This window comes from Phoxinus phoxinus (genome assembly GCF_949152265.1).
Source record: "Phoxinus phoxinus genome assembly, chromosome: 13".
Lineage (NCBI taxonomy): Eukaryota > Metazoa > Chordata > Actinopteri > Cypriniformes > Leuciscidae > Phoxinus > Phoxinus phoxinus.
Window position 1 is genome coordinate 22,671,178 of NC_136888.1, and position 24,849 is coordinate 22,696,026.

A 24,849-nucleotide genomic window follows, 5' to 3' on the forward strand; every position below is an offset into this window, starting at 1 on the left:
GAAGTGCTGGTATGGATTGGGTGTCCAGTCTATACCTCACACCAATGTGCCACCCTGAGAATCAGCCAAATACCTGAATGTTCTTCAGCACAGCAAGTTAAGTTTACTACATGATGTTTTATAGCTAGCAGATGGTATGAAATTTTATATGTAAATGAAAGTAAATTTAATTTTATTGTTTTAGTTTATTATTAATATGCATTTATTTTATATTTTTATCATAATTTTTATTGTATTAATTACAAGTATTATTTTTGAAAAAATATTATTGCACAATGTAAAATAATAAAGTAATATACATTAAAACAAAATCTAAACTGATGTCCATGTTTTCTCAGAGTTACAACTTTGGGGTAGCTACTTTGTACCATCCCTAATAACACACACATACATCTTCATTTCTAAATAACTTTAACTTTTAGAAGAAAACGGGAGTAGCCTTCTCAAGGTTTAAGACAAACTAACAAAATGTTTTTTAACACTTAGGCCTACTGTTTGTAGGCTATCTCTGCTATCATTTTAAATCTGTAGGCCTATAAATTTGTGTTATAGAAAAATGCTTTTGCACATATTTTGCACATATTCAAAATCCATCTCGTAGGCTAATTGCTTTGACAATCAATCATGGCATGAATGTTGCCAGTGCAGTAGCCCAAACTCACGGACGTGCTCTGCATTGTGTGGATCACGCAGTTACATTTTAGAGGGTGGTCGGGGGTCTTGGTGTGGGGTGGGAGGGGTCGTCATGTGAAGCTCTGTCTTGGGCACATTCTGTGGTATAAACCAAACCACAGTCCCGCGAGCGCAGCTGTCAGGTGTGCGTCACCTTGGACCGCTGATCAGTCACCGCGCGCTCTGCTTACCGATCTTACCGACACCGAGATGTTGCACTGTCCTACCTGACTTTCCTTACCCGTTTCTCTGCTTCTGCACGTGAAACACAGCGCGACTGTTCCGTTGCCTGCGAGCCAAGAGGAGCGAGCGGGTTATCATGAGTTGTCTGGATGTTATGTACCCGGCTTATGGTCATTACGCACCGTACGCGCACAAAGCTTCAGCATTCATCAGCACTTTACCGGTAAGCACGTTTCCCAGCAATGTGAAATGCTTTGATAAATTACTATTACATTAAACATGCACGTTTTTGCGTATTTTATCCTCACCTTTTATTGTTTATACATGACGAATCTGTTTGCTGTGTGTGTGAGGTCGACTAGACCGGGGCACGTTGTCACACTCCAGTGACTATTTCGCAAACCTTCAAGTCTTGGCTATTAAAAGCAGTTGAACATTTAAGTTACAGAAATACAGCTAAAAAGATTCAGCTCACTGAACACATGACATGACCTTTTGCTCTGGGCATGTTGTCTGAGTAAATAGTCTATATTAATTTTAATTTTGAGGATAGAATTCAGAAAAATAATCCTAATTTAAGATAGTTTTATTCTAATTTAATAGAGACTGCAGAGAAAACAAGTATTGGCGTAACTGGATTTTTGACACATATCTGTATAGTTATTCAAAATGTAACGTCCCTGTGACAACTAGTTCTGGTTTTATCTTTTATATATGATTGCAATTGCATTGGTAGTCAAATGGTTCAGACACACAAGCATAAACATTGACACAGTCATACATACACACAACAAAATGTTCACAACTATTTTCTTAGGCACCCCTTGGTCTGAGAAGCCCCTCGTCTCGCTGCAGGGATCTGATGGACAGTGTGGGGGTCCCGGTTTCTGCCGGAAGCTCAAGCTCGGGGGGTCCGTCCCCATCACCATACCCTTCGTCCGGACAGGTAGAGGAGGCTACGAAGGACAAGGAGGTCGGGGAGGCAGAATATCTGAGCTCACGATGCATTCTCTTCACCTACTACCAAGGGGACATTAGCAGCGTGGTGGACGAACACTTCTCCAGAGCTCTCAGCACCTACATGGAGGCCGAGGGCAAAAAGAGGCACAGCGATCCCAGCACAGGTGAGAGTGTGGCAAAAGTGTCCATCGGTTTGATCTGAGACAGATGCAAGAAATAGGCACAAGAAAAGGAATTTAAAATCACTGCATATCATTTGCGTGCACAAATTATCTCAGCTAAGCAATCTCAGCTCATCTGCATTCAAATGAACTGCACTGAATCAAATCAATTTGAATTTAATGGAACTGAATGAAGCTGCTTGTTAGAACAAAGTTAGAGAGAATTGAAAGAATGATGGATTCTTAAAGGGATAGTTCACCCATAAGTGTTATTGTTATTTACTCATCCCGTGTCATTCCAAACCTAAGCGACTTTCTTTCTTCTGCACTCTTAAAAATAAAGGTTGTTATTTGCATTGATGGTTCCATTAAGAACTTTTTAAAATCTACAATTACAAAGGTTCTTTATAGGCTAGTGGAAAAAGGTTCTTCAGATTATTAAAATATTACCCACTTTTACTGGTTCGGAGCTGGTGCTTTGGTGGTCGAAAAACAAAGAACCGATTTGAAACTAGGCTCTGGCTCCGAACCAGCACCTGCTCTGCCTTGGTGGAAAAGGGTGAAGGGGCGTGTCTGCTGTGAGACTTCAATGTAAACGCCCACTGCTATGATTGGCTAACATCTTTGCATATGAAATAAGTATTACATGTGGTACTCTTTCAAAAACTTTTACTAGGCTACGTTTTTACTATTCCAGCTGTCGAGATGAACTGATCTTGAAAAGTGTTAATTATTAGATTTAGATCCACTCGTGTCGCATGAAAGGTTGCGGCAATAAGCATTGTAGTCGTCGATGACAGATATGTCTGTAGATTGACAACTTCAGCGATTATAAAGAAAGGGTTCTTTGATTGTTTTCTGTATATAATTTAATCACACTACTAAGAGAAACAAAGTAAAATTGACAATTTGAGACAAATAATGTCTGACTTACGCATGAATCATTACATTTCATAAATCAATGATCACAGATCAGGCATTAGAATTAATACGGTTACTTACGTTGTAGCATTACTGTCAGGTCGGTATCTTTCAGTAAAAGTCTAAAAAAGGTTTTTCAACTTAAACGTAAAACTTTTTATGCGTTTTGACACATGACAAAAGCGTATTGGGGCTCTGAAACGTAAACTTTTGAAAACAGTTTCAAAATGCAAGTTTTTGAAAACAATACCGTTATAGTCTCCGTGTAAAATACAAAAACGTGAATTTGTGAAAACGGTGACATCATGTGGATCCGTATTACGTGTTCAGTCTATGCACGTACGTAGTTTTTATTTACAAAGGGACATCGCCAACTACTGGCCTGGCATGCATAATACAGCGTTTTTAGTCATTTTATGAGATCCATGTGAACGGGGATCGGTTTAACAATGGTGTCTGTACTTGAAAGCTGCAAAGGAAAAACTTTTCAGTTTTTTGTACATTGTTGTCATGTAAACGTACCATAATTTACCAAATAATCCACAGTAAAATGTTCCGAAAAAACAAATAATGCTCTACAGAGACATTCACATAGTTGAAAATAAATAAACACTTTCCTAACATTAGTATCAAGGTAATGTTATTTTCAGTCCGGTGGTCCTGTACTTCTCTTCTCTCCTTCTCATCTCACTAATGCAGTGGACAGGGCCAAAGATGCGATGATGTAGAAGTTGGTGTTGATCTGCAGAGGTGGTCTTTCGTCGCACTATAATGTGACAAAATCCATAACAAGTTGTTTTTGGAGTTTTAATAAAAGTTGTTTTTGGATTAACAAGGAAGTTTTGAGTTTTGAAACTAACAGGACGTTTTAATAGTACAATGACCTCTTACTAGGGGTGTAACAATATATCGTGTCACAATATATTGCAATACAAAAAAGCAACAATATGTATCGTGGTGACAATATTTATTGTGTAGTTCACCAAAAATACAATTACTGTGTGAGAAAAAAATTCTAGTTTTCAGAGTGTTAGTGTCAGTACTACATTACACTACTATATAGCATAATGTTGAATATAATGGAATATTTGTGGGTCCTGATAATGCCAAATGTCTTATGTTACCAGTAAAAAGTGACCTACATTAGTGAGTGACAGAGTGCAAGCATATTCATCTAATACAATTCTGTATTTTCAGCTTCAGAATCATGAATATTTGTATTCTGGTGTCACCATTGTCCTGTTCATTGGGTTATCAGCACCAAGTCCAAGCCTATTCATTTATAGCCACAATGTAAGATCAAATTTAGCATTTTAATCAACAGTAACATTTTTGTTAACCTTTTATCATATGTCTTGGAGTATCGCAATAATATTGTATCGTGAGTTTATCGAATCGTGACATGAGGCTATCGTTATACCTCGTACATGTCAAAAGATCAAATTTAATTTCTCAATTCATGACCTTTTTAAAGTCAATGAGTTTCAATCATATGAGCTCACAATATCATGAGGATGAGTGAATGATGACAGAATTTTAATGTTTTTGGGTGGACAGGAGCGAACTGACAATGTTGCATAGTCACAATTAGTCGCAAATGTCTTTTACTTTCTGCCCCTTTTGTGCCACCAAGTGAGATAGCGTGCGGAGCCTGTTGAATACCAGATCACACTAGTGTCTGCAATGCAAGGTGGTGCTTAATGTGTGTTTACCTTAATGAACCTTTGGTATATTTCCTCCCTCCCTCCCTCCCTGTGACATCTTCATCTAGCCTCTCAGACACTGCCTGCCTCCCAACAGATACTATGTTTATACGTGGCGGTAAGCGCAGTGGCTCGAGCTCGTATCGCGTTCAAACAGCTCACAATACCAAGTGTCAGATTTATGAGGAGCTCGTCCACCCCTCCTCTGATCACGACTACATCACCGGTGTCTTTTTTCAGAAGAATTCTAAATATAAAAGTAACAGCTAAAAACATACTTCACCCCTCCCTCCACATTCTACGAAGGGTTACAGGGGGCGAGAGGGTTAGTAAAAACAACAGGTGAGGGCACGAGCAGAGACAGGGTTCTGCAGGTCTGTGGAGGTGTTGTGGAACTGACATGACAGTAGAAGAAAACCACATGCGGTTCTCCAGGTTTAAACTTTATAGACCTTTAGGACAGGCAGACTGTCTTAGGGGCCATTCACACAGAATGCAGGTCAGTGGAACGGAAAAAAAGCAGGCTCTTGAGCTGCGTTTTTAAAAAGAGTTCACAAGTGGCAGCAATGGGTGCAAAAAATAATCTGTTTGGCACGGTTAGGGATAACAACTGTTGGTTTTCTGTTTCAGAGAACTTCTTTTAACTTTTAACATGTCATGTGCGAAACACTGCAAAAGATGTGAGTCAAACATGTCTGTTTTTCTTCAGTCAAACACATTTTCTTGTCTTGACCTCTATATCTTTAGTGGGTTTCCTTACTCCTTTCTAGCTCTCTCTCTCCCTCTCTCTCTCTTTCCGTCTCTCATCTCTCTCATGTGGCTGTGTGTATTTCTGTGATGTGTGCTAAGCTCTTTAGAAGCAAATGGAACACCATATGATTCAATCAGAAAGACATCTGAGGGCGTGGGGCTGGAAATCATGTGAAATCATGTGACAAGTCTGACCTGAGAGTCTAAGGTGCAACGGCCTTATATGTGGACAAATGAGACTCAGAGAAATGTCATCTCAGCTTAACCTATAATAATATGATAACTAACTGACACCAGCGTGCAAATTATGGGGGGTCTGACCCCTCTTATTAAAGCTTGAACACTCCAAAGGAAGTTTCAATGGTGGTCACACAACATTCAGTAATCACCAACGTGAGATTACAAGTTAGTCAGAGCCCCCTGAAGAGATGCTAGTGAACAGAGGGCATATTTGCATGAGGAGGTCACCATAACAACAGTAGCAATGATAGAAATGAACTTTCCATTGAACTTCATTAAACAGATTCCCAAGGGCATTATTGCAAATTTATAAGAACAATATTTTCTCTAACCTTATTGAATGTCATATCACACTTTTTTGTTATAATGTTTGAAACTCTATTCACATCCTAATAGCAATCAATAATAGAAGTTAGTTAAAACATGTACATATATCGTCCATGAATGTCTAAGGACCCCCCAAAAATTAATCTAATAATTGCATTCGGTCAGAATGTAATGATACAATGTACCTACCTGCCAATATGTATTTCCATACCCTGCTGTTCTGTTTCGGGCTTTTTTGGAACTATTTCCGTTCCAAAATACATCAAAAACAGACATAATTATGCCTTAAATGTAAGTCACTTAATACTAACTTTTTGTTCATTGAACTGTTTATAGTACCGGTATTAAATCTATTTAAAAATATATAAAATTGTATAAAAAACATTTGCAATTGTACTGATATCTGGGAAAAAATTGCTCTCTTGTTCATATGATTTGCTTATGTGTATATATATATATATATATATATATATATATATAAATCTAAATAAACAAAATAAGGCTTGTAAGGTCCATTTTGTGCACCAATTTGCACATTGGTGCATTTTTTAGAGGCATTTTTTAGTAATTTTGGTAGCATTTTTGCCCCAAGCCCCCATTATTGTCCTGAACAGTACTGTGCGGTCATTTTTAATCATAATTTTTTACATTTACATACCACAAAATGTTTTTGTTTATAAGTTGAGTGTTAGGTAACTGAGCAAGGGGCACCAAAAACATTTTGTTGTGTGGGACATACCTCAACAGCTCCCCAAATTTTATGGACAGTAAATCCTTAAGAAGTTGATCCTTCCCTAAAAATGTATGTCTCTGTTTCTCATTTGTCATTCTTTCTTTTCTCTCCCCATCAGAAGCTTCATCCTCAAGCAGTCGACGCAGTTTCCCTCCATCTTTCTGGGACAGTAACTACCCCCCTCCGCCCAGCCGGCCCCATTGTGATCCCACCTACGCTATGGACCCGTACGCCCAGGCCTTGCACCCCGGTCTGTCTCACTCACACGCTCACCCGCACCCATCAGAGTCCTGGAGCTACTCTCAAAGCCAGCCCTATCCCCCCCCACGGCCCCTCCACGAACTGTACTCCAATCCCGGGCTGGATGCCCACTATGGACCTCTGCTGATGCCTGCCGTCCGGCCGCCTCATCTCTCCACGCTGCCTGGGCATTATGAAGTGGGAAAGCTGGAACCCACTGCAACATGGCCAGGGCTGCTTCCGCCTGGGGAAGTGGCACAGAGTCTGGCTCTCAACATGGAATCAGGTAAAGTGTTCCAATGTAGGCAAAACAGCAACAAAATAAAACATAATGTTTTGAATTGATAAGAATTGAATGTGTCCCTGAAGAGTGTACTTCTTGAAATTATGATTATGTTTTTGATTTATGTTGATTCATAAAATAGTTCATCACTTTAAAAAGGAAAATTATGGTAACAAGGTTGATGCCAATCTTGGGAACACAACATCAGAAATGTCAATATTAACAAATAGTATACCCTTATGAAAAGAAAATATATTTCCCTATATATGAATGATCAATATATTCAATGGTTTCACAGTATATTTGATATAAAAATACAGAATAATATATTGTGTTAATATATTACAATATATTGAATAAGGAATTGCCACTTATATGGAAAAATATGTGACAATATATTTACTAATATATATGCAATTTTATATTCACTTCATAATATATTGATGTATGTGATCAGATATTGTACTGCATGTGTAATATATTGCAGATATATTTTCTCATGAAGCATAACACACACATGTATATATTGTTTAATTATTTACATTATAAATGTTTAATATTTTCAAGCTAGTACACTAAAGCACAAGAACACCTGCATGTACTAAAGTATTTATCCAAAGGATGATCACTGTGCTGAGGAGTACACAGTCATTACTATAAAAATATAGTAATTTATAGTCTTCGGCCAATTGTCAACCGAACCACAGGCTCTACTCTTCAGCACAATGGAAACCCCAAAAACTCAAACATACCAGAAAACCTCTTAAATTCCAAAATAATAGAACATTAAACACTAACAGACCCCCCCCCCCCCCCCACACACACACATCAATATTGAATTAAACATTAAATAACACTTAATTTTAACATTTAACCTTTAAGCAAAGCATGCTGTGAACTATAGAAATCTGTTGTAACTCATTCTGTGAATGTGTGTGTGTGTATATATATATATATTTGTACTGTAAGGGTAAGTCAGCATCAGCTATTCATTATCAAATTGATATATTGTACATGTGTAAAAGGGACACATCTGTTTTGTAGAACAATCTTAAAATGCCAAATTTAAGACATAAATATATAATAGGCCTATAAACTTAAAAAAAAAAAAACTTCTACCTTTGTAGCTTTAGCATTTAAACTATTTTGCATACTCTTTTTTTTTTAACAGAACATTGTGAAAACTTGATCAATAATTTGCAGGTAAACTTAAGCTTTCATTTAATTTAATTTAATTTCACAGAGCTTCATTTTCCAAACTAACTGAGAGTTTACCAGCAATTACCCATCAAGTTTTCAGAATGCTCCGTTTAGAAAGGTGCATGAATTATGTTAAAAGCAAACAAGCCACATGCCCTACAGGTTAATGGCAGGAAATGGATTGTTTGGCCTCAGTTGTTGGTGCTTATTATATAGAGAGTTTGCAGCCACCATGGAGATTGTGTGTGTATATGGGTCCTCCTTGTTTTCAGCCTTTGTGTTCGCGTCTGCTTTGCACCGCAGGTCTCCAGCACCACAAGAAAGGGAAGGAGCTCTACTGGTTTTAATGAGAAGCCCTTCATCGACCATCCAATTAAAGCCTGCAGTTTGGCCCATTGTAGCCGAACTGTTGTTTCTTTTGCCCCCACGCACTCCGGCTCTCCACCAGCTCTGCACACGCTCTGAACACGCTCCAGGACTATTTGTGTGCACCATGGAGATATGAACATAGGGTGATGAGAGAACGCCTGGGGGAGGAAGGGGCACTAGACGACATGGTCTTTCTGTTTTTGATCCGTTTTTCCTCTTTTTGATCTTTTTTTAATTAATTTATTGTGGTGAAAAAATCCAGCTTGCCCTCTTCGGTTCTCTGTTTGGACGTTGAGGTGTAAGAAACATCGCATGGTGCAGTATATGGAATGATACATTTCCGAAAAATCTGGCTGTTTATATTGATTGAATAAGGATGGCAGCAATATGTTTGTATTGTATCTTTGCATTATTTTTTTCTTCTCATGTACAGTATTTTTATTTATATATACCATAGTATTTATGTGTTTCAATTAAAATACACTCACGGCCAGTGCTGTTTTTTTCTTTTTTTTTTCTTTACATGGTGTGAAACAGATCTCAAAGAATTAATAAACCATACCAAAAGAGTGAAATAAAATTATTTCCCAAGTTAATGAACCACTGTATAGAACTGAAAAGGTTACATTGATGTTGTTATAAGGGGAAAGTCATTTGTGGTGTATTTTTTATGTTTCGGTATACTTTATTGAATTCAAAATGAAAAGACTAAAAATGCAAGAATGTGTTTGTATTTCCTTATTAAACATGCATTTAAATATGTTGCCTTGTTCTTGTCATGGTATATTACTAATTTCAAAAAGACTTCTACGGTTATATGTTATATATCTCAGATTTGAGTTGAACATTAAAAAGCTGATTTGTCTACATGGCATCCAAATTGTGAACCAAAGAAACCCTTCCAGCTATCATGTAAGTCATAGGAACGGAAAGCCTTTATTCATGTTTTGTATGTTGGGTAACGATGAGCTCCTGAAGCCTAGATTTAATACTGTGTTTATGTTCCTCTGGAAGCAAAGATGTTCCAGGCTTATCACTGATGTTATAGGGCACAAACTCACTCTTGTCCGATGATGAAATTATAAACGGGTGCATGAATAGTTGGTTCCTCTAAGACTCCCCTGCCAAAACTATAAAACAGCCAGCTGGTACAAAATCTCTGTCTGTCAGGGACTATTTATATTCATCTTTTAACCTAAAACAGAATATGTTTTATGTTTTATGGGGACTTTCCATAGACATTATGATTTTTATACTGTACAAACTGTATATTCTATCCCATAATCCAAGTCCTACCCCTAAACCTGCTCATCACAGAAAACTGTCTGTATTTTTACATTTTCCAAAAACATAATTTAGTATAATTTATAAGCTGTGTTTCTCATGGGGACCAAGAAATTAGGAAATACCCACCTGAAACACACACACACACACACACACACACACACACACACACACACACACACACACACACACACACACACACACACACACACACACACACACACACACACACACACACACACACACACACACACACACACACACACACACATACACACACACACACACACACACTAAACAGATAAAACGACCTCTGCTGGTCATGTATTGCAGTTTCTTAAAAGTGGTGTGAATTTAACAAATTCTGAAACTAATAACAAATGTATAATATGCGTCAAGGGTCGAGTGAACAACCACATTTCTTGATTTGCAGGCCAGCTGCAAAGTATTGGCTGAGACAGAAGTTATATTGTTGTTAAATGGAAGTTATATTGTTGTTTATATGACAATCATGTGTTAGATGGTAAAATATTTGTGTCGGCAGATAATGTCTGGTCATCTGTCTCTCCGGGTTTTTAGGACATAGATACAGTCAGTCACTTGACAGAAGTCGTAAAGATCGTATACTTCAAACATGTGCACTTCAAATAATGCAAGCAAGTGATTTTGTGTCATGTTGGGTTTTCTCATGACTGCTAATGTACCTGGTTTGCAGTCATTTGCATTTTGTTTTGCTTCAACCCATATTTTATGTTGAAGATCATGTGGCACTCCGTACAGTACCACAATTGTACAAAAGAATAATAAAAAACTATATTTCAAGATATATATATAATATAGGCTATATTAACTGCATAGACTCAACAATATGCTAAATTATTATGATACAAACTATGTGCAACTATATGGTCAGAAGAATTTAGTCTACTAGTCAGTAGAATTGTATTACCGTAAATAATTTTGATTTTCAATGTTTTTGAAAGTCTCTTATGCTCACCAAGGCTGCATTTATTTATAAAATACAGTAAAACCAATAATATTGTGAAATATTATTAATTTAATATAACTGTTTTCTATGTAAATATATATAAAGATGTAATTTATTCCTGTGATGACTTTTGTGACCCACCAGACCTGTACACTACAACAATATATAATAAAGCATATGGATGTATAATAGACACTAATGAGAAAGAAGATGTGTATGCACAAACAAGAACACACAGATACACTTATACAATGTATACTAAGCAATTACACGTGAGCACACACAAATGCACATATATACATTTCAAACCGCCACAAATCACACGCACAAAACAAGATGATGTCTGTACTTTTGTCCATTCCGTTCATAACAGCTCATTGTCCGTTTAATGGGAACTGCAACACGTTACCCTAAACCACATCTGCCATGTTCTTCAAATGCAGGGAACACTCCTGATCTTTAACCCCTGTCATGACAATGCAAAAAACAGCTGAGAGAGAGACTGATGAATGAAGGTGAATAATCGTTGGCAAGGCCTTGACTCCACAGAATTCATGATCATCTGAGATGGTGCCAAAAATCTTATGGTGCTATATGTGAAAGAGAGAAAAGGTGATAGAGAAGCAGGGAGGATATGTTAATGGGGCAAAACTTTGACTGAGGTAAACAGGATGTCTGATGTGCGGTAAAACCTTTCAAAGAAATGGAGACAAGCTGTGTTTCAAAATAGTTTGCATCTTCCCACTCAAACGACATTTCACATTAACAGGAAATCAAATGCTACATTAATCACAATGTTTACAGGCAGAGAAGAAGGAATTCGTTTTTTAAAAAGTCCCTGAAATCATCACAGTAAAAAATGCACATGTGAATGTGCAGCTGGTGATCTTTGCCTGGAGCTTCTTAAAATTAATTTCTGTTCTTGAATAAACATAATTATTGTATGTATGTACTTTATACATTAAAATTCTCATTGATTCTTACAGTATTGACAACTATTAGACATTAGCCTATTAATGTTTGTTTGATAAGCTCATGCCCTTCCTGACTCGAATATGTAAGTGATAATCCACTGTGCTTTTTTCATAATGTATACATTTTTATCAAAGCAACAAAAAAATGCTAAATGAGCCACACAAACCCAGTTCCAACCCACTCAGATCCACACGCTCACGTTTTCTAAATAAAGCCAGACTATAGACTATAGACTAGCCAGACTGAGCCCATCAATATCTCAAAACAACCTCCATATGGGGATTCAAAATCTCTTCATGACATTATCCTGTTTATAACATGGTTGTCTAGATATTTGTGTAATAACTTTTATAATCACAGATTAACCAAAATCCATTCCCTAACAGTCGGTATTAAATGGAAGATATGATAGTCTTCTTCCCTATTTTGACGTTTATATACTTCTCGAAAAAAATAAGATTTTGTTAATTGGGAATTGATTGGATCATTGTGATTCTCTTCTCTTCTCTTCTCTTCTCTTCTCTTCTCTTCTCTTCTCTTCTCTTCTCTTCTCTTCTCTTCTCTTCTCTTCACATGTTTACTGGCACGAGGACCTGTCACTCACATGAGATCACAGCTACAGCAAACCACAACCATCCAATCAATTCCCGATGTACAAAATCAAGTCCTGCACGTTTTTCTTGTTCGAGAAGCCGTGATGCTCAATACCATTTTTTTCTTATAACTTTATCATTTGCATTAGAATATAAGACATCTCTGTCAGAGGGTAAAAATATGAATGACATGAATGAATTTTTTTATTACAAAAAGCTATGGTATGAGGAAATGATTTGTATTTTCATAAAATTACAGTAACAATTTGTACTTGCATGAGGGTGTGCTGAAATACAAGTCTGAACAGGAAATAAAATCTATTTGTTGTTCGCTTTTGACATCAGCAAGTGGATTGAGACACATAAATGTTTTAAAGTGAAGTATTCAAAACATATTTGATGCACTTTTAATTAGTGCATTTTGTTGAGATGCCTTTTCTTGTGCCTTTTGAAAATAAATGGTTGATTACTCAACAATTATTATTCATGCTGTGGTTCTTTTGTATTATACTCTTTTTCCTGTGTATTACTTGGCCTATTACTAGATTTTTTTCCAAGTTTATGTCTTAAAAGGTATCTATAATATGCAATAAACAATTCTTATTTTGTTTTTGGTTGCAAAGTGAAGAACCCCAAAAGGTTCCTCCAGGATCTTTTCATTTTTACAGTGAGGGAAGAAAAGCATGGCTAAATAATTGATCATAAATACTGCAATATATTCCATAAAAAAATAAGAAATTTTGATTTTGATTTTATGGCGACTTGTTGTTTTTAGCAAATGAGGATGTTTCATGGTGTTTTCAGATTAAGCCTGAATGTTTTCCGTATACCATAGATAAAGCACACACACACACACACACACACACACACACACACACACACACACACACACACACACACACACACACACACACACACACACACACACACACACACACACACACACACACACACACACACACACACACACACACACACACACACACACACACACACACACACACACACACACACACACACACACACACCCGCACTCATACCGCATACAATCTTTCATACGCATACTCTGAAAGAATGTGTCACATGCTGTTTGTTACTGGAAGTATTATAATTTGCAACTTCAACAAAAATATTTATGATTGATCTTATAGGGTGTTGTCACTGTCATGAAAGCTGACAGTTTTTTTATATGCAGGAAACAACTCAACTCATATACCGCTGCACTGAAAAAGAAAAAAAACTAATGTAAAAAAACTAAACAAACAAACAAAATACAAAACCAAACAAACTGTAAAGAATAAAAGAATCACTGATCGTTGATGACAGGAAACTTCCTTCAACGCAGCAGCATTTTCTCCAGCATTACACCAATTGTTGTTACGCAATTTCCCCTCTATTTTTCTCTACACTCAGCATCACTGTGTTTTTATGGGTTCATGAGAGGCACCTGATCAAAGACACTAAAGACTCCTATAAAAACTCCGACATTCATTCTCACAAACACTGAAACGCAAGTGACTGACATCAAGGACATCTATACATTCCATCACAAGTAAGTACTCAGGTTTAACCGCATTTCAGTCCTATGGAACTATACTGAAAAATGTGTGGGAGTGTTATATAGAAGAAAGGAAACAGTGACATACGCCACTCAGTTCTGTTTTAACTTGTGCACCTCAATCCAACCTCACACTTGTTACATCTCGTTTCTTTGTGCAGGATGAGGCTTTTGGTCGTTGCTGCTGCTTTTCTGGCTGTTGCCAGTGCTGCCAGTCTTTCTCTGGAGGACATGGAGTTCTACGCATGGAAAACGAAATTTGGTAAGAGAGTCTCCTTCTTTAGTTTTATTAAATTGGGAAAAAGATTCATTAGGTTCTTCTCGTGGACTGATTGAACAAACTAGACAAAACAGACAAACACTGAAGCCATTCAGACTCAGACAGTGAGCAAAGACAGAAGTGCCCAAAATGCCAACAAAAAATAAATAAGTACATTTTTAAGAGTAACTTTTGTAACTCCAGGGTTATGGTTATATCAGTAGTCAAACAGGTTGCTTATGGGACACTGTGAAGGTGACAAAAGTCAGGAGATGCTTGTAAATGTAACATTGATGTAAAAAAGAAAAAAGAAAATGGTTTGTTACATGATTTTTAAAGATATCCTGTTTTTCCACTTATGAAATTTCATAATAAAAGCTGTATTATATAAATAATATTTTTAAATATAAAAGATGACTACAATCAAACTAAAATTCATTTCAATCAAAACTAAATTGTCTGTCAAAAATCACTTGCCTTTTTGCGAAATGTTTGATTTACTTTATACACATTTAATTTATTTCTATTTTTTTTTTTTTACTAACAAATGTCTATTTAAACATTGAAGCTAGCAAAACCTTTGCAGAAATTACAAGTTAACGCTGTTTAAAACAATGCCTCATCAACTTTTCTCATGTGCCTCAGCCAAGAGCTACCGTTCAACGGAGGAAGAATCTCACCGTAGGATTACCTGGATGTCCAATCGCAAACTGGTTTTGGTCCACAACATGATGGCAGATCAGGGCATCAAATCCTACAGGCTTGGCATGACAACCTTTGCTGACATGGTAAGAAATAAAACATTTAATTAATTAATTAAAAAGTTGTTCTGTTGTACTCAAAAGTTCAGAATTCATCATACATATCTATCCTCTCTCAGACCAATGAGGAATACAGACAGGTGGTGTTTCATGGATGCCTGGGCTCCATGAACAACACTAAGGCCCGTGGTGGTTCTACTTTCTTCCGGCTGAGAGATGGCGCTGTGCTGCCTAATAGCGTTGACTGGAGGGAAAAGGGCTACGTGACCGATGTTAAAGACCAGAAGCAGTGCGGATCATGCTGGGCCTTCAGTACAGTAAGACCCACATCTTTGCCGTTACAAACAGATCTTTAAACAGTCCACGCAGTCCAGTTTAATGGCAAGCCGTTTGTTTTAGCTTAAAATGCTCTCTAATTCAATGATTACTAACAATTACAGAGCTCTCTAATTCAATTATTACTAATAACAATTGCAATTATAGGGCTCTTTAATTAAATTCTTACTAGTAATATTTACAATTAGAGGGCTCTACAATCGAATTTTTAGTAAGAGTTCCAGTTAGAGAGCTTAATTAAATTTTTACTAGTACGAATTTCAATTACAGAGCTCTCTAATTCAATACTTACAAGCAAAATGCAATTACAGAGCTATCGCATTAAAAATGTTCTATTAAAAAAACACATTAAAGATGTTTAATTGCAGAGCTCTGTAATTGAATAAGAGAGCTCTCTATATTGGATTTGTTACTAGTAAGAATTTAACTGTAGAGCTCTCAAACTTAATACTTAAAATGCAATTACGACAAGTAATGCTGGGAACATTTGAAGCTAAAACGGCTTGCCATACCAGTTCAGCATTCTTCCCCCCCCCCCCCCCCCCCTTCTGCTGATATTCATCCCTCTTTTGTCTCTCAGACTGGTTCCCTGGAGGGTCAGACATTCAAGAAGACAGGGAAACTGGTGTCCTTGAGCGAGCAGCAGCTGGTGGACTGTTCTGGTGCTTATGGGAACATGGGCTGTGATGGGGGACTAATGGACCAGGCCTTCCAGTACATCGAAGCCAATAAAGGTCTGGATACAGAGGATTCCTACCCCTATGAGGCTGAGGTGAGTCCTAACAATGTTAGTGAGAAAAAATCTCAACCGTGAAGCTTCAGCTGAGTTTTTTTTTTTAAACATTTTTGCTCATCAATATTCTCTACACAGGATGGCCAGTGCCGTTTTAAGCCGAGCACTGTAGGTGCCACTTGCACAGGATACGTCGATGTCGCCAGTGGGGATGAAAGTGCACTAAAGGAGGCCGTTGCTTCAATCGGCCCTGTATCTGTTGCCATCGATGCTGGGCACAGCAGCTTTCAGCTCTATGAATCTGGTAACTGTCATCGCCTATTTTTTAGGTGTTAGGTTTTAAATGTATTTTTTAACACTATTTATTCATCTTTTAATTCTAAATTTGCTGGGTAATTAATTGACAGGCTAATTCACTAATTATTGTTTCTAGGTGTCTACGACGAGCCCGATTGCAGCAGCTCTGAATTAGATCATGGCGTTCTGGCTGTTGGTTATGGAACTAAGGCTGGAGAGGACTATTGGCTTGTTAAGAACAGGTTAAGAAAAAAAAGCACAAGACAATGAAACAAGAATGAATTAACAAAATTATAGTACGCGACTACTAAACACTGAAATAACTACTAAACACTGAAACTGCTGTGATTTTAGCTGGGGGCTGGGATGGGGTGTCAACGGCTACATCATGATGACCAGGAACAAGAACAACCAATGCGGCATTGCCACTGCAGCCAGTTATCCTCTGGTCTAATGGGTGAGCTTTTATGCTAATATGGCTTTAGTCAGTTTACAGAATTGGGGCAAGTTTTATGTCAAATTTAAGACATAGGTTTACTTTTTTAGATAAATTCCATAGTTTACATGAATAACATTATTTTCTTATGTTCTGCAGGAAAGGGGACCTGGAGCAGATGGGAGAAAATGAAATGTGAATCGATTCTACAATAATACCTCATAATTGTACTTTTATTTGAATGGAAATTATTTTATTAAAAAAATGATTTTAGCTATTGTTTTTATTTTCAAACCCTCTGTCTATAGGGAAACACTATCTTAACACAAAATAGGGAATAAAAAAAATTAACACATCTGTGTGTGGGGTATATTTTATTATCAAGCATAACTACTCTCATCCTTGTGGTTTAGTCTCCTTTATGTCCCCTTCATAATTCACAATAAGCACAATGTACACTCAGCACAGTATCTTTGAAAAAGCACTATATGCCAATGAGTTAACGAAGTGTTTGGCTTGTTTTTAATTAAACAGTTCTTTAAAACAGTTAGGAATCCAAATCATGAGCCTTTTTTCCTCCATAAAAATCATGAAACCATTGTGTTATGGCTCTGAATCTACTGGAAGTTTCTACTTAAAGCTTGAGATAATTGGGTCACATATAGTAAAAGCTACTCTTTTACTTTCAAGAGTGAGAATGTCACATGGACCTCTGTTCTTTCCCATCTGTCAGTGACTGAAAGAATTCAAAGAAAATATGATAACTGAACGTTTAGAAAAGTCCTTAAGGTCCCGAGGGGGTGTTTCAGTAAGGTTTCCTTCACAAGAAGGTCTCTCCAGCCTGGTATGTTTGGAAGGAACAGATGCTGTTTTTTTATTTTATTGAAATAAACAGTTTTAAAATAGACCATGTGACCATTAGTGGCTTTTGTGCAACCTCGAACATTAATTTCATTCATAATCTAATTTTCAAATACACATCAGTGGCTCTTTTCGGTAGGCTACATCAGATGGCGTGTGTTCTATTTATTTTTTTAGATCAGGTTTTGACGCGTTTGTTTCTTGAACATATTAAAATAAAATGCAATGTCCATACCTTTGAAAATAAAGTTCAATCCCTTTATTGTCCATTTCTTTCCAAATTAAACCAAAATAAATAAATAAAGGAAAGGAGGGTCCATTTAATCAAAACAATCCATTCAAATCAATCACGATTCAAGATAAAAAGTTGATTTGACCTTCTTCGCGCACACACTTCAGTGTCGAACTTGACAACATAAATACATGATGTGCCCTCTAGTGGTGTGAAAGAAAATCGCATTAACCCATAATGCTCCTGCACCCCCCATAAAACAATAGGCCTAGATGCTTTTATTTAGATTGCATACCTCAGACTTTATATGAGAGAGTTTTTTTTCATATGTGTGTATCTTTATTTCACACAGTTAAAAACATACTTATATATGGATATTTTTATGACATGATTTGTTTAGCTTGACTTTAATATTTATTTTGACGTCATCAACCACGGCTGTGGTCTGTTAAAAATAATTATATATGCTTTTGAATACGTGATTTCTTTTTTCTTTTTACAGTTTTTTGTTGTGTAATTTCCTGACATTGTCAAAATTTCTTTACAGAAAATGACTCGGCACATTTTCCTGCATTCCAAGCATATTTCCACAACTCTATAGGTGTAGCCTACATCTATCAGCAGTAGGCTATGTGCAACCTGAGTGAAAAAACATCCTACAATTTCCTGGTCACATTTGACCTAAAAAATAGATTCTCATGACATGAACATTGCCGTAAAAGAGTAGGCTAATACAAATATTTATTTGAGAAAGTTTAGGGTTACTACCATGATGTGTAAGTATTTATAATTAAAATAGTAGCCTACATTATTATTTAATTCACATGACAGTAGGCTACAGATAATTATATTTATTTGGTGTGGAGAACTAGTCATATAATGTCACAAAAAAATCCTGATGGTAGGCTATAGCTTCTGAAACAGGCTTAATTATAATTATTGTTTATTCCTCTTGTTCAATTTGAAGTAGGCCATTTTTTTTGTTATTCTGGCTGAAACTCTCTTCACATCCTGATAGCAATCAATAATAGAAGTGGTATAAATAATAATAAATCATTTTTTATTATTTTTACATATATCATTCTGTTGAAGTCATTATGTCATAACCGTAATTATAAGATGGCAACCCGTGTTGTTCTAGAGCTGTTCACGTCATATCGACACCGAAACGAACCTGCAGCAGTCAGGTGATACAAGTAAGAACTCTGCGAGTTGTTTACGATCATTATTATTGTAATTTTATGTGCTTTGAGACATGTCACATGAGGTAATTTAACCCTGTGTCTTATGATGCTTTGGTGAATCTGCTCTGGCTGTGTGTGTTCATGTGTTTTGAAGGAGGCGTTGCTTTGCAGAACGCTGTGAAGGAAGGGTGGGATCTCATGCTTTCAAAGCTAGATTTTGAGAGGTTTCCCATTTTCGCAGTCAGGACTCTGGTTGTTTGTGAATGGAGAATTGCCATTAAAGTCCACTCTGTGTAGGAAAATCCTGGAATGTTTTACTCAAAAACCTACATTTCTTTTCGACTGAAGAAAGAAAGACATGGACATCTTGGATGACATCGGGGTGAGAAAATAATCAGCAAACATTTTTTTTAAGTGAACTAATCCTTTAAGTAAACAATCAGTTCGTGTAAGCAACATGCTGATTGCAGGATAAATGGGCAGGAATAAAGATCTGAGTCACTTTCTGACTATCAATTAGAGTGCCAGTGGTGACCCCTGTCCACCATCGAAAGCACCTGCACGTGAGCAGCGGAACTGGAACTTAGAGCAGTGGAAGAAGGGCGCCTGGTCTGATTCTGTTTTCTTTTGCATTAATTGAACGGCCGTGTACGTGTTTGCCATTTATTTACCTGGGGAAGTGATGGCACCAGGATGAACTGTGAGATGGTGACATGCCGTTGGAGAAAGTGTGATGCTCTGGGAAATGTTCTGCTGGGAATCTCTGGGTCCGGCCATTCATGTGAATATAAATTTGACACGCGCCACCTACCTTAACATTGTTTCAGACGAGGTACACCCTATGACAATGTTGTTCCCTGGTGGAAGTGGCCTCTTTCAGCAGGACAATGCACCCTGCCACACTGCACACATTGTTCAGGAATGGATTAAGGAACATGATGAAGAGTTCAAGGTGTTGCCCTGGCCTCCAAATTGCCCAGATCTAAATCCAACTGTGCCTCTGTGCTGATGTGCTGGAGCAACAAGTTCAATCCACCACAGTTCCTTCTTGCAACCTTTAAGACTTGAAGGATCAGCTGCTATGTGGTGCCAGATACCACAGGACACCTTTAGGGGTCTTGTAGCGTCCATGCCTCTACGGTGCGGTGTTGTTTTGGCATTACGCAGAGTACCAACAGCATATTCGGCAGGTGGTCATAACCTTTTAGCTCATCAGTGTACACTTGACACAAGGCCCAAAACCATAAACAATAAGAAGTGATTGGGTTTCTGTTTTTTTTGCCTTTATATGATATTATATTGTCTTGTTTTGTTTACTTTATGTCACCTGTTATTTATTTTTGAAATTAACTTGATGAAAAGAAAAGTGCTTCAACGAAAAAAAACAAAAAAACAAAACTGAAATGCAGTTCGTGCTTTTAACCACTGGATGGCGAGACAGTCCTAAACTTGCAGTACCTTTGTAATGTGCTGTTGCTAATAGTGTCGCTGCTGTGTGGTGTTACGGTGAGCTTTTGCTTCTGTATAGTCTCATGTTTTCATTTTTAGGATTTGAAAACAAGTGAATTCACATTATTATTGTTGAGGATTATAAGTGGAAGAAATGATGGATTTCTATCCAGGTAAAACATTTGTTTTTGCAGTGACTTTTGCCATAATTATCTAGTCCAACATTTGACAAACAACATTCGAATGCTATAAACAAGCTACTGAGAAGCAGTTACAAGATTGATGATGGCGTTTCGTTAGAGTGTCACATGCAATAATAATGATAATGATCCTCCCTCTCATGTTGATAACCATAGGAGGCGGCGATGGATTGAATCATAGAAGAGAATAAACAACTTTCTGTAATTCAGCTCTCCTTGATTTACTAGTTCAGAGTCATTCAGTCTCATACTGCTGGTCTTAATATTTGTGCGGGAATGAAAAGCTGCTGCATCCTAGCAAAGATTAATGTGGGATTAACACCCACTGACTCACTCTTGAATCAAACACACACACACACACACACACACACACACACACACACACACACACACACACACACACACACACACACACACACACACACACACACACACACACACACACATTTGTTTTTCTGTCATGGTGGGGACTCACCATTGACATCTTTTGTTTTATTGAGCTAATGATAATGATACTGCCAACTTCAAGGATGGCATAAGCAACCAGTTAGCAGAAACAATATTTACTTAGGAGGAGGGTTATTTCATATTTGTATCACATCCTTCATTTGCATCATGTACATTTGGTGTAGCACAGATATTTGCTTTTAAACTACTCATGTTATTCGTTTAAATAAATAAAAAATCACAAAATTATTGGGCCTTTAATAACAAATATATTTAAATTGCGGCATGTTGATTATGAGTGTTGTGAGCCTGCTAAATAAATCTCTGAATGATGAAGAATTTGCATCATGAACACATGCACATAGTTACAATTTACACAGCGTTGATTTACTCTATTCATCCTCCATCATTTTCTCTTTTCTTCCTTCCTCTTTTCCTCTCTGCGAATCTCATCATCACCACACAGCTGTTGGTTAATGAGACTCTCAGCTCTCATTTTCAGTGGTGGTTGTGATGAAAATGATTTTTCTGCTCTTCCAAAAATACAGAGCGATAGTTGTGGCAAGTGAAAGAAGAAAAGATTAATTACCCAAACTAATGTTGGTGGGCAGGAAGGGTTTTCTGTGCTTGTAGCTTGTAGCTTGTAGAGATATGAGTCTAAGAAAGTGCTCTTTTTCGCTTTATGTAGTTTAGGAGTTTTTGATGGCAAAACTTTTTGATGGCAAGGACCCCTAATATGACGATTCCCCTCTCAAAAGACCCTTACATTATAAAGGTAATTATATTATCATGCATATGAAAAAAATTTATTCTGTGTTAGAAAAATAACACGTCATCAGGGGCGCCTACAAGATTTTATCTTGGTACGCATGAACTATCACCCCACCCCTCTAAGAGGTCAATTAAATCAATTATTCCTTTGATACCATATTTGTGTTCTATTGTGCCTTGGTGGGAATGATTTAATAAATAATGTATATTTCCTGTACACACGCTTAGGAAATCAAATGCATGTAGCTGAGCACTCGGATGTGCTTGTATAGATAGATGCTTTGTGAAGTGTTTTTTGTTGCTGTTTTTTTTTTTTTTTTTTTTTTTTACGTTACTCCAGTGTCACTCACCTCATTGTCTATTTTCTATTGTCTGTTTTCAGAGAAACACGTGGTTAGAAACCAAGTTAGTGCATTAGGAGCAAGCGGCAACCTCCCTGTCTCTCTTGAAACCAACAAGGAAGTGAGTTATTATTATTTTACAGTCTATGATTAGGAATAGTGACACACACACACACACACACACACACACACACTCACTGCAAAACCGTGGACACACATTCGGAGTAGTGGACAGCCATTCACTTATACGCCCAGGGAAATTTATAACGTATATAATTTTTTTTTTTATATGTAAGCCTATAATACATTATCATATATTCTGCCATATAAACAGTATGCAAAACATAAAATAATTAGAGCACAGTTGTCTTGCCTCAAACAACTTTATTATTATACAACTACATATATATACATATATATATATATATAATACAATATTTGTTATAACTGTTTCATGAAACAATCAGAGAAAAGCTTCAAAGATTTAAGAGGCTTCATTTCTCCATCCCGATTCCCTACTCAATAGTTTAAGGCCTTTTTGCCAATGCTTCAATCAAGTGTTTACAACGTTTACTCATTTCGAGCCTGGTTTTAAACACTAAATCTCTGTAATGTAATTTTTTCATGTGTGGAAACAGCGCCATTCAAACAAAACTAAACTATTTAATCATATTTTTTTTCACCCGACCTATATGCATTGCACGCACATGCACGTTTGACTCTACAACACACAAACGCATACATTTATTTATTCTTAATTTCTCTTGCTTTCTCAATATGTCGAGTGTACACAGATTAATAATCAATTATCAAAATTCTGTAAACAAATAAAAACGGCATTAATTAGCATACAGCTGTAGGCGCTACCTACATGATTATAAACAGGTGCACATAACTTTTTTGGTCTGGTTCTCAAGGGAGCACCTGGGGATGCTGCTTGTTACTCAGACTTTACACGGCAGACTTATCCTACAAGCTGTCGTCATCACTTTACTCCTGACTGCTCTCCTCACTATCTTCTTTTCTCTCGAACATGGTAGATGATGATGATGATGATGATGTTTTCATTTTATTTTATTAACATTAATGACAACAGCAGGAATATTAGGCTGCTGTCACTTTAAGACCGAATGCACTGACCGAATATACTGACACACATCCGGCTTCTTTCTCAACTGTTCAGTTATGACATAACCGAGAGAATACTTGATGACTTTTATTGACATGAATGTGTAAAATAGCACAATATTGCCAAAGCAATAGACATATACAAATATATATAGATAAATAAAAGTGAACAATAAAAAAAAAAAATCAAATTCTCTCTCTCTCTGTGCGTGCGCTTCGGGTGTGTGAGGCTGTGCACAGAAGAGCACACGAGTCCCGATTTTCGCCTCTTCTTCTGTGTGTAAAATCGTTTATAAATTGAAAAAATGTGCCAAAATGATAAACTCACTCTATGATGGTTAAACTTAGCAGTTATTCTAAATCACATGCATGCCGAATCGTGGGGCATGGTTCGTACGGATAACGGATCAACTGCGATCCATTGCACCCCTAATAATTCATGAACACACTTTTCAACATGATTGCTATCTTACCAGAGTTGGAGAAAAATCCTACTCCAGTAAGTAAACGTGTCCCTGTCTTCAAAAATGCTGGTACTCGAAAGCAATTCCCTCCACGTTTTCTGGTGCGCATCATTTATTTTTACCACGTCAGTTATGTGCACCCCTGATTATAAAGACAACAGTGGCCTTGGGCCTGGAAGTTTTTTTCCCATAGGGATTTCATAACCATTTAAGAGTTATAAGCCATGAACAAAACAAATCAGCTATGAGGTGAATCACAACATTACAATCTTTGTAATATAATGTATATAATCCCATGAAGCTGACTCTACGTCATTTGTAGTATTTCATGGTGGTAATGTAGTTTTTCACCAGGAATTACACTGCTGAACTCATTATTTAAAAAAAAAAAGCTGAAGTAAACAAGAGTAACGGCTTCGACAAAAGCATAAACCATTGATTAACAACCTCGCAGCCCACAGTAGGTCTGTCTTTAAAAGTTTATGCTTAGATGTTTTGAAGGTCTGTCTTAGAAGTTATCATTCAAAATCAATACCCCAATGGAGAGAATGAATAGGATTTTACTTATGGAACCAGAGTTTTCCACTCTACAGCAGTGAATGCAATATTGACCAATCAGAATTGTTGGCTTATGCCCCCACAACAAAGTTGGAGTGAAAAAAAAGAAGTAAATAAATGAAGAAAAGGCAGTGAAGAGAGTAATCTTGGCTGAGACCAAAACCATGAGGCTCTTTCAATCAGTAAGTGAATCAGATAAATAGCAAAAACTAGGGCAGTCAGCACGACTCCTGATTACAGCTTGTAATACAA

At 37.0% G+C, this 24,849-nt stretch overlaps 3 protein-coding genes across 5 annotated transcripts in view; all 3 read left to right on the forward strand.

Moving 5' to 3' along the window:
• Positions 1-695: 695 nt before the first annotated feature.
• Positions 696-9,504, forward strand: vgll2b (vestigial-like family member 2b). Its single transcript, XM_079632411.1, has 4 exons — positions 696-1,078; positions 1,673-1,979; positions 6,769-7,176; positions 8,677-9,504. Exons 1-4 carry the CDS (start codon positions 992-994, stop codon positions 8,718-8,720), a joined length of 846 nt encoding a protein of 281 aa, XP_079488537.1. The 5' UTR covers positions 696-991; the 3' UTR covers positions 8,721-9,504.
• Positions 9,505-13,999: 4,495 nt separating this feature from the next.
• Positions 14,000-17,505, forward strand: ctsl.1 (cathepsin L.1). Of its 2 annotated transcripts, XM_079633461.1 has the most exons (9): positions 14,000-14,134; positions 14,302-14,402; positions 15,045-15,187; positions 15,280-15,477; positions 16,077-16,268; positions 16,368-16,533; positions 16,663-16,768; positions 16,881-16,983; positions 17,122-17,298. In XM_079633461.1, exons 2-8 carry the CDS (start codon positions 14,303-14,305, stop codon positions 16,978-16,980), a joined length of 1,005 nt encoding a protein of 334 aa, XP_079489587.1. In that variant the 5' UTR covers positions 14,000-14,134; position 14,302; the 3' UTR covers positions 16,981-16,983; positions 17,122-17,298. The 2 variants fall into 2 exon arrangements, with proteins under 2 accessions (XP_079489587.1, XP_079489586.1); XM_079633460.1 differs by lacking the exon at positions 14,000-14,134 and having other exon boundaries at positions 14,206-14,402; positions 17,122-17,505.
• Positions 17,506-20,631: 3,126 nt separating this feature from the next.
• pacrg (PARK2 co-regulated) overlaps positions 20,632-24,849 on the forward strand; it is a 163,408-nt gene continuing 159,190 nt past the window's right edge. The window contains exons 1-3 of one of the 2 annotated variants that reach the window (XM_079633000.1): positions 20,632-20,861; positions 22,024-22,110; positions 22,489-22,568. The gene's annotated coding sequence lies outside the window, so the exon portion shown is untranslated. The remainder of the gene's footprint in view (positions 20,862-22,023; positions 22,111-22,488; positions 22,569-24,849) is intronic. The other variant, XM_079633001.1, reaches the window with a different exon arrangement.